The 10,531-nt window shown below is 44.5% G+C and overlaps 1 protein-coding gene and 1 non-coding gene across 2 annotated transcripts; one reads left to right on the top strand and one right to left on the bottom strand.

Moving 5' to 3' along the window:
* Positions 1-4,086: 4,086 nt before the first annotated feature.
* On the top strand, positions 4,087-9,543 carry Raet1e (retinoic acid early transcript 1E). The gene is made up of 6 exons (XM_087604522.1): positions 4,087-4,408; positions 6,321-6,581; positions 6,843-7,106; positions 7,680-7,832; positions 8,418-8,559; positions 9,197-9,543. The coding sequence occupies exons 1-6, from the start codon at positions 4,093-4,095 to the stop codon at positions 9,261-9,263; spliced, it is 1,203 nt and encodes a 400-aa protein (XP_087460648.1). The 5' UTR covers positions 4,087-4,092; the 3' UTR covers positions 9,264-9,543.
* Positions 5,037-5,158, bottom strand: Snora32 (small nucleolar RNA, H/ACA box 32). Its single transcript, XR_015655771.1, has one exon. It is a non-coding gene; the product is annotated as a small nucleolar RNA SNORA32 (small nucleolar RNA).
* Positions 9,544-10,531: the final 988 nt, after the last annotated feature.

The raw sequence follows: 10,531 nt of genomic DNA, 5'->3' as shown, positions 1-10,531 counted from the left end.
CTGATCATTTTGATCATTCTGTACTAAGGGCTGTCCTAAGCCAGGAGCCACAGATATCCAGACTTAGCCCTGGTATGAGAGTCACTGTAGGGTTCGGTTTAGGGTTAGGATTAGGTTAGGGTTAGGGCTAGGGTCTGGGTTCCATTTCGGGTTAGGACTACGTTACAGTTAGGGTTCGGGTAAGGATTAGGGTTAGGGTTCGGGTTAAAGTTTAGGGTCAGGGTTAGGGTTAGGGTTAGGGGGGTTGAGGGAGAGACTCTTTGAGTCTGCATAGCTGCCCTGACAATGGGCAGATCATGACATGAAAATGATGCAGAAGACTTCCTTTTGGAAGGGCTGTATTGCTGAGAACAGTGCATTGAGAGCCCTGTGTGGGGTCACTGAGCTCTCATAGGGTCATAAGGTCATAAAACTTAAGAAGGGATTGACCTACATTTTGCAGAAGGGAAGGTTGGTTGTTGCATGAGGTTGAAGTACAGACTCTGAGGTCACTCAGAGATCCAGTGGTCCTTGGGGCTGACAGTAGTGTTGGTGTAGATGGCGGTGATGGACAGCCCTGCCACAGCACTAACTCCACCTCAGTGACTTCTAATCTAGACGACACACACCATACTGGAGGGTTAAGTGAGAACAGTGAAAGTCACCACAGAGTTAAAGATACCACAGACATAGACTGTGAGAATGAATAGTGAACTGTCACGGAAAGAATGTGTAACTGTCTCCACAACACTCCCAGGAACCTGATTGATTGCAGGTGGAGAGCTCTTCCCTCAGTGGATCCCTCAGGGGCAGGCCTTATCATGACTACAGTTGGAGGGATGAGCAGGATCTGACAGGAGCTGGTTCAGACATCTCCCATGGCCTTGCCTCTTATGGGAGAAATGTAAGAGAAATTGAACACCCTGCTTTAATAACTGGAGAATGTCCTGCCAATGTGGAGCCAGGATGTGGGCTGTGCTTTTCCTTGTTTCAGTGAGAGCCATGGGCATCTGTCCCAATCATTACTGACACTCAAGGGTCTCTTCATCTAAGGAGAGGTGGGTGTGGAGGAAAGGTATAGTGTCCAAACATCCTAGGGGTGATAGACCTAGAATCAGGAATAATAAAGATCACAGATAAGGATTAATTAGAGTGTGGAGGGAGTCAGGATCTTCAGTTCTCCCAGTTGAACCAGGTCCTGGTGAGAATCCTGGTTGCAGCTGGTAGACTTTTAAGTGAATATTATTTGTAGCTATTGTCTTGGACAGGTCTGTAAGACCCTGTAAATAGCACAGGTTCCTTGTGTGGTTGACAGATGTATCTTTACAGTGGTTACTTTCAGGGGTGTAGGAGAGTTTCAGTGAACCATTGTCTTTACGTTTCATCCAGAAATCCTGTTCTGGAAGGGCACTTCTCTGTGAAATGACCCAAAACTTGAATCTGGGATCCCACATCCTCTCTGAGGCTGTCATGTTCTTTTAGAGTTATGCCCCTGTCCTCTATGCTGGGACAGGGCCAACCTGGAGGTGAAGGTTAAAATCACTGCTGTCAGCCCAGCCCTTGATCCTCATTGCTTTAGGCCTCTAGTGGTGGCCATTGCAAACTCAGAAAGTCAGTTACAGTGGACTTGAAGAACAGAGAGTGGTTTAGTCTGTTACATAGCTTCATGAGTGAGCAGCTCTCAGTCCAAGACACCAATCAATGTGGCCAAATCTAATACAGAAACTTATACAAAATGCTTTAAGGCAGTTTGCAAATATAGTTTGGGAAGTGAACTGTACAGTCCTCAGGCCTGAATTAGGAGATCACTTTGTGTCACAACATCGAAATATTAGACCCTTCTGATGAATAAATACGGACAAAAACAGATTCTCAATGTCGACTGTGACAAGACTCTATTGTTGTGAAGTTGAATGCGTGACAAACTCACAAAAAATCAAGGTATAATCTTGCAAAACTAAATTCAATTAAACAAGTTTCTTTTTGTGGTTTTTCCAATATACAGTTTTAAATTTACCTCCACAAGCCTATAGAATCTTCTGTGTTTCCTTGTTTTGTTTTGTTCTGTTCTAACAGTCCTTTAGCAATCTGTTAGGGTGAAATTACTTTATCCTACAAATCTTTCTTACAGGTAAACACAGTCTATTGTGAAATTCATAGTCATTTGGATGTTTTTGGGTGGTGGCTGCTTCCTTCTTTTGTTAAGTTGTAATTTAGTCTTCTTCTTTCCTAGAGATATAAAACCCTGGACACAGCAAACCTCCCCATGCTTGGTCTTTAACAAATTGGGCGTAATTGCTTAATATTATCAAGTGTTGTATTGTCACTCATTAATGTGTTATTTCACACCTAGCTTCAATATCATTGTGGCATTGTTTGATTAATATTGATATTTACTTTTCTCTTCACGAATTTAACACATTGGATACAATGTGTTAGATTTTCTTGCATATCATGAATTAAAAGAAATTTGAACTAAGCTTGCATATTCCATTGTTTCCTTGTCAGCCACTTTAAGTTATACCCTTTGAGGGACATTATCATGTAAAGACACCACACATCACCCATCTGTAGGAGGAGAAGAGTTATAACAAATCAGAGACACAGACACAAAGCTGGGCCTGGCCTAGAAACGATAGAAAAGCCTTGCATGTGTGAACAGGAGCTCCTAGACAGACAAGAAACTATGAAAGCTAACTGAGCAATCCTCAGTGATGTGAGATGCTGAGGGGCCCAGGTCCTGAGACATATTTTCTAGGGCCATCTTCAGTCCCCTTAGGAACCAATTACTGTCTATGTCCTTTTGTGACCTAACTTTCTTGCGACTTTTAGATATGTCCTTAAAATACATGAAGAGACCCTCTAGTTCCACCAACCCAAAAGCTAAGAATTTTGTCAGACACGATCTGGGCCAGTTGTGTTTCTACACAATTGATGTAAGATCCCTTCCCCATGTCTCTACTGATTCATTTGAGAGATTTTTGATTTATGACTTCCGTGTCTCTACACTACAGAAAATTCATAAACAGAGAAATATCACATAAAAATAAGGGTAACCAAAATCTGTGGTCACTCTGGTGGCCTGGTCTTTCATATTTGTCTCCAGAATAAAGTGTCTCTTACCCTTTGAAGGAAGGGTTCTTTCTTTAAGACATGGAAGATGTTGGCTATTTTGCCACTCAAGTGTAGAGAAATCTTTCCCTGGGGGGGACTCCTTTTGTAGGCTCTGTGTATGTTGGAAACTTTGTAATACTTCGTATTGTTTGTCAACCTTTAAGTCAGGAGAGTGCTCAGGCCCCTTTCTGAGGAGCTCCAGTAGCCAGATCCCCCCCCCCCCCAGACTTCCCTCATTGTCATAAGGGCACTCCAGCCTCTATAAGGGTCATAGAAGTTATCTTTCGCCCCTCAAAAGGACAGTACCCAGGTTAGGCTCACTTTAGGTGAAGAGTGTACATAAACGCAGACATTTAATTGGGGCTGGCTTACAGTCTCAGAGGTTCAGTGCATTATCATCATGGCAGTAAGCCTGGCAGCATGCAGGCAGATGTGGTGCTAGAGAGTTAGAAGTTCTACAGTGTGATCAAGAGGCAGCCAGGAGAAAACTCCTTTCTGCAGGGAGCTAGGAGGGTCTCATTCCACACTGGATGGAGCCTGGACAGAGGAGGAGACCTCCAAAGGCCACCCCCACAGGACAAACTTTCTCCAACATGGCCACACCTTCTCCCATAAGGCCAGAGTTCCTAATAATATCACTTCCTTTGGACCAAGCATATTGAAAGCAGCATAGAGGGGAACACTTGTGGGGTAGGCCTTTGAGAGGGAGACTAATGGTATGGCTGATGAACTCAGGACAGAAGCTCTTTAGGATAAAGTGACCCAATTGCCCTGGGCCTGAGCACTGCCTGAGCCTGGGACATTTAATTAGTTGCACAAGTGTCATTCTATCTGCGACCTTTAGCGCCACCTACTGGAGGCCAGCAGGTTGTGTTCCTGTGCACGTGCAAGTGCCCAGGAATGCTAAACAGTGGGAGGGGAATGATCCACCAACAGGGGCTGGTTGGTTGATTGGTTTAGAAGTGGGCGGGACAATGAAATCAGCGCATCCTTACTCATATGGAGGGTGGAGTTCAGGCTCCCAGTTTGGCAGGACGGCCTTCCCGCGTGGCTGTGATCCTCACGGAGGGACAAGCAAGCTACAAAGTTCCTGACAATTGCTGGAGTTACAGCGTTGGTGACCAGCATTTTCGTGAATCTCTGAGCGGGATCCTCTGCGGGGCGGCACAGAATCCTCACCGCTTCTCACAGCTCCAGTCACACCTGTTGCTCATGGCGGGTATGGCAAAGAACACAGGCGCTGAGCATCCTCTATTCACAGGAGCTTCATGCGTTTTGGTTTTTCTGAGCTGTCTGGGGTCTACGCTGTGCGCTGGTGAGTTGCAATGTCCTGACTGAAGTGGCTGTCGTGGGGGGCGGGGAGGTTGTCGGGGTGGCGGGAGGGAAGCATGTTTGTTGAAAAACAGGGTAGGGGACGCCCTTGTCCACTCTCTCAAAGGCTCCTCCTGTACATGGTTCCTCCTTCCTGCCTGAAAGATGAGCATCAACAGTTACTCTAAGGCCCTGGCCCGGTCTGTAGAACAACCACCCAGGCCTGTAGAACAAATAAGGAAGGAAGGGAAGATCCTAATCAATCTGTGGTGAGGCTCACAGTTTTCAGCCACCGGGCTGATTGTATGGGCAAAGTGCCAGACCCTGCAGGCAGGATGTCTCAGACAGTTCCCATGGACTTTGCTCTGAAGACTGCCTTCCCCTGGTATTCTTAGCATGCCCAGAGCCATTCTGTGAAGTCTTGTCCTCGAACTTTCTTTCCTTCATTTCATGGTATTTTTCCATCAGATCGCAATAGGAACTTCCAGGGACAAGGCAGTCACAACCACTCATGTTGTGACCTGTTTTACCCCTTTGTTATTGTTTTTTTTTTCAATTTAATTTATATATTTTTATTTTTTTAATTTTTTTATTTTATTTTTATTATATTTATTTTTTTATTTTATTTTTAAAAATGTTCCCAACAGGCTAACTGCTAGACAAGTAGCATCTGGAAAACCTAATGGGAATTTTTCTTTATGGTCATGTCCACAGCAAATGAGAAACGGCATTCTAAAAGCCTTGGTAATGACCATTTGTTCTTGTTTTCTTTTAAGGCAGGATTTCACACCATTTCCTAAACTACAGAATTTGCAACAATCCCTTCTCCCCCGGGTCAATCTGCTGGCAGAGAGAAAATCGGTTTTCTTCAGGGAATGACACTAGAAAGATCAAGCCATCCTGGGAAGAACTTGTTCAGGAGTAGTTGACCAACAAATAAGTCATGAAATAGCCTCTCTCTGTGTGTGTGTTTGTGTGTTTGTGTGTGTGTGTGTGTGCGTGTGTGTGTGTGTGTGTGTGTGTGTGTGTGTGTGTGTTGGGGTGTATGTGGTGTTCTTTTGGGCCGATGTTGTATTTTATTTTGCATCTTTTAGTGTAAATATATTACAAACTTGTTAAAAGTTTCTACAATGAAATATTATTGAATTTTACATTCTAGTGCTCCCACAAGCATGTGACAGCAAACTTGCCCAGGCTTCTCTGTCTTGCTTGCTTCCTTTTGTAGTCTCCTTCACAGAATAGCTGTAAGGCATTGTGTCTCTTAAGCTGTTAGTGAAAGTCTGGGACATCAGGGGCCATAAGCATGCTGGGAAGCAAAGACTTAAGGAGAGAGATTGGGGCTTCAAGCAGATCACAGACAGACAGAGATCTCTCCTTGTGAATGGAATAGGTGTGTGGTTTAATGTGGGGGAAGCTGAGCTCTGAAGGCCAACAGTGCTGTGTGACAGAGCCCAGTGGGAGCAGGGATGAGCACTGAGCTCACAGCTGGCAGCTTCCCTCTCCAGGACACCTGGGGCATTGCCTCAGGAGCTTCTCTCAACACCAGGTACAATGTTGAATTTTCAAGTGCTCCATGATGCCCCCCTTCCCCCTGAGTGTTCAGATAGATTTTCATGCCCAGGAATATGGATGTTATCTGACATACTTTATATTCAGTACATGATAGTAGACAATAAGTGTACTTTTGAGATAATCCTGCTGATAACATGGTATGCATTGGGGTGAGAGGAGGGGTCCGACCAATGTGACCCAGCCACTGTTCTCACAGAACAGAAGATGCAGAGATGGTGGGCCTCTTGAATAGAGTCACCTCCTCCTGACCTTTGCCCTTCAGAAGAATGCTTGGGGTCACAGGAACATGTGTCCTATGGCTTTGTGCTCCCAATTTGGAACTCACCTTCATGTTTCTCTCACAGATGTACACTCTCTTAGTTGCAACTTGATCATCAGGTCTCCTACCGAAGCAGAACCTCTCTGGTATGAAGAACAGTGTTCAATGGATGGAAATGTTTTCCTTTCTTCTAATAACGTGAACAAGACCATGCCTTTGGGTAACCAGGAGAAGATGGCAAATGCCACCGAAGTGTGGACATGTTTGACCCAGTGGATAGACCGATGTAAACAGGACTTAAGGGACAAGGTGTCTGAAATCAAAGGGGACACTACCAAGACCAGTGGTAAGTGTGAGTCTGAGCACAGAGGCAGAGATGGTTGGCACGAGAGGAGGGGCAGAGCACATGGAGGAATGGGATGTGAGTGTCTTTGTGTGAAGGAGCTGAGCGCTTGTGGTATTGTGCAGGCCCAGGGTACACAGTGGATAAAAAGAGAAAGTCGTGTGGAAAAGATACTGACACCTAAGCTTGTAGAGAAGGACTTGACCTTGAGGGGTAACGAATGGATCAGAAGGGAAGAATGACGGTGTTGTATGTGACTTGCAGGTCACCCCACTTTATGGGTCACCATGCTTTCTAACCACAGCCACGGACAAATCATTAGTGCTTCCTGTGTATTCAACATCAGTGAGAATTATTCCTTCATCTTGGACCTAAAGACTATGAAGTGGAAAGTGATTAATCCTGTACCAGAGGACATCAAGAAAGAATGGAAAGATGATAAGACATTAATGAAACATCTGAGTTTGTTCATAGTAGAATGCAGTCCGAAATTCAATGAATTCTTAAATCAGCACGAGGAAAGAACAAGTAGGTATTACCTGGATTGTCAGAAGGCTCTTCTTCTAATTTCATAGACTGAGTGAGTGAGTGAGTTCTGGGGAGTGTTCCTGGCTGGGGAGACAGTGATGACCACAGGGATTCCTCAGTCCATCTCACACCCCAGTGTTCCTCACTCCCTGTTAACCAGTGGTCCAGACTCTGCATGGCCTGCTAATGAGCCCTAAGTCTGTGTGCATCACTGTACACTTCCCGCCCTCTCATCCTCAGGTAGCTGCCCTTCCACCAGCTCCACCACCACTTTTTAAAGGATTTACCATCTTACTCTGGCACAGTTATACACCAGCAATTTCTTCAACATCCAGTGATATCCACAGTTCATTTGTCAAATTTTGGGATGGTTTGATAGATATTAACTTTCCTTTGTAATGAAATAAACTCTGCTGAGACATCATTTATACAACTCCCACTCCTCTGTCTACTCAGGACTTTGTAAATAGGTCTGGCATGGGAGTCCCTCTGGCTGCCTTGGGAGAGAAGGTGCTAATGGAGTGGTGTATTTAACTTTATGGAGAACTTTCCTATGTTTTTTTTTTTTTTAAGGATCAACAACAAGGGCCCCAGATATCACCCAGCCTCCACCTACCAGCCAGGTTCCTTATAAGGAAGTATTGATCCCTGTAGGACTCATCATTTCCATCATCTTTATTATTTTCATTTGCATATGTGTGAAGAGGATGTGTTGTCCCCAAGGAGGTGAGGAGCAGGCTGGGGTCTCATCCTGTCCTTGGTAGTGTTGTTTGTCAGGGGACTTGCAATAGCTGTCTCACTGGTTATTAGGGATGGGAATGCTGGTCCTCATACTTGCATAGCAAGTGCCTTTACCCACTGAGCCATCTTACCAGTAACCAACATTGACCTTTTGGGAAACTGATTTCCAGTTCAATAAGTTTCCTTCTGCTCAGACCATGAGAATGGAATGAAACAAGCTTGTGAGCGCCTCACTTGCAGGCACTCTTATCATGACCCATGCAGGGACACTGACTCTACATTCATTCCCAGAACAATTGGAAAGCTGTTTCCACACAGCCAGTTAGGACTGCCCATGAACTCTCTCTGTCTTACTTCCCTTTACGCTACATGCAGTAATGGCTGTTGACCCCAGAAATGGGTCTGTCTGAGAAGAGGATTGGTGACCTGGATCTCTAAACCATCTTTGTTAGTCAGGGGTCATGACATATCAGGGTACAAGCTAAGAAGTGACTTCCAGACTTCTGTGCTGGGATCAAGGATGTATTACTTTCACAATCAAAGTGTGTCTCTCACTTCAAACCTCCCTAGGTAGAGAACTTCAGCTGCTCAAGGACTACTGCATCAACTGCCACAAGCCACAGAGGAATGAGGGGCTAGAGGAGACAAAAGGAGAGGTTCCCAACCAGAGAACCAAAATGTTGTCCCAGGAGGAAGATCCCAAGACATTGGGGTAAAAGCATTTACTCAACCAAACATCCAAATTATCCCATCCAAGATTCAGGGAATACCTTATAACATAGGGAAGAATAGGTGCAGGAGAACACAGTTCCCAGGCATGACCTCACTGCTGTGTCTTTGAGCTCAGGAATTCTGAGAAATTGCATGATCCCTGCACAAGAGCAGGCCTGTCAACCATCCCTTCATGGAGCCACAGGGCCTCATAAGCTTCCTCACTCACTGAGAATTTTTCTGCATTTAATGATGCCAGAGCTTATTGTGTTTATTGGTGTGGTCACTACTAAGGAGCCCGTATTCCTGCAAATAACTCCTTGCCCACACTCCTTCAAATTAAGTCTTTTTATCAATTATTATTACTTTTTAATTTAAAGAAACTTCCCTTGAAAGTAGAGGGGGCATTTGGAAGAGGAAACCTATGCAGGAACTGGGTAAGGGACATGAGAGGTGATTAAAGGGTTGTCGTCACCAGATTATCTTACACACATATATGAACACATCATAGTGAATCCAACTGTGATGCATTACTTATGTGAAATACATTGTTAGATGTTTGTGTATGTTTTACTCTTACTGTGTATCAGTGTTTTGCCTGTCTGTCTGTCTGTAACATGTGTACCTGGTACTTGCAGAGGCCCAAGGAGGGCATCAGAATCTGTGGAACTGGAGTTACAGATGTTTTCAAGTACTGGGAGCTGAACCGAGGACATCTCCAAGAACAGCAAGGGATCTTAACTACTGAGCCTTCACGCCAAACGATAAATGAATTTTTCCTTTAAAAATTATTTTTATTTTGTTTATGTATATGAGTACACTGTCTCTGTCTTCACACACACCAGAAGAGGGCATCAGATCCCATCACAGATCGCTCTGAACCACTATGTGTTGCTGAGAGTTGAACTCAGGACCTCTGGAGAGTGAGCAGTTCTCTTAACTGCCCAGCCACCTCTTCAGATTAATAAATTTCTTAAAAAGAAAATATGGCCTTAATATTATTCAATACAGGGGAAGGCCTTAACCAAACTTCACAATAAAAGTTGAATGTTTCAGATTCACTCACAGTAAAATGACCATGGAGTGTAATGGCCAGTTATGACGTCATTTGTAGCATTGGAGCATAAAGGTTTGGTCAGAGGGGCTCACAGTTGCTCTAAGAGAAATGCCAAGTAATACCACCATATCTAATGAAACCTGTAAATATAAGGTATGTGCTTCACAGTTTTATGTGAGTTTGACATATTATAAAGCGGTATGAGAGGAGAGAAACTCGGTTTTAAAATGCTTCCTTCAGATCAGGCTGGAGGGAACCCTGTAGGGCATTTTCTTCACAGTAATAACATGCAGCTCACAGCCCATTTCGGTGGTCCTTTCCTATAAGGCTGATGGCTTGTGTATGAGACTGTATGGCTGAGCAAGCCATGAGGAGAAATCTAGTAAACAGCACCCATGCATGGCCTGTGCATCAGCTCCTGCCTCCAAGTCCCTGCCCTCTTTGAATCCTGTCCTGACTTCTTTCAAAGGACAGTGATTTGGAAGTGTAAGCCACATAAACTCTTTCCTTCCCAAGTCTCTATGGTCATGATGTTTCACCACAGGAAAAGTAAACCTCATGAAGACAGATTGGTACCAAGACAGTGTGTGGTTTTGTTGCAGCAGACCTGGGCATGTATTTTGGGGAAGTCTAGAAGGCCTTTGGACCTCTTGGCTAGAAAATCCATGAGTGTTAAGAGGTACCTGGTCCATGCTTCAGGACCTTAGATGACAGGCATGTTGAAAGCAGTGTAGACAATGGAGGCCTGACTTGTGATGTTCAGGGAAGCAAATGCTACCAAGTCATTTGAATTAAGAATGGATGGCTCTATGTTGCTGGGGCTGAAGAATTGGCTGTGATTAACAAGAGTCCAGAACTACTTCAGTGGAACCTTTGCTTTGCTGGGATACTGGATGCTGTTCAGCTGGACCTGAGA

This window comes from Rattus norvegicus, chromosome 1, assembly GCF_021556685.1.
Source record: "Rattus norvegicus strain SHRSP/BbbUtx chromosome 1, alternate assembly SHRSP_T2T, whole genome shotgun sequence".
NCBI classification, from domain to species: Eukaryota; Metazoa; Chordata; class Mammalia; order Rodentia; family Muridae; genus Rattus; species Rattus norvegicus.
Note: the sequence above shows the minus strand (reverse complement) of the source record. Positions and strands in the feature narration are given on the sequence as shown.

Bases quoted from the DNA above. Each gene is read 5' to 3' on its own strand.
- Raet1e (XM_087604522.1), top strand. From the start codon at position 4,093: ATGGAGGGTGGAGTTCAGGCTCCCAGTTTGGCAGGACGGCCTTCCCGC. The intron at 7,107-7,679 runs GTAGGTATTACC...TTTTTTTTTAAG, and splicing joins TCAGCACGAGGAAAGAACAA to GATCAACAACAAGGGCCCCA. The intron at 8,560-9,196 runs GTAAAAGCATTT...TGGTACTTGCAG, and splicing joins GAAGATCCCAAGACATTGGG to AGGCCCAAGGAGGGCATCAG.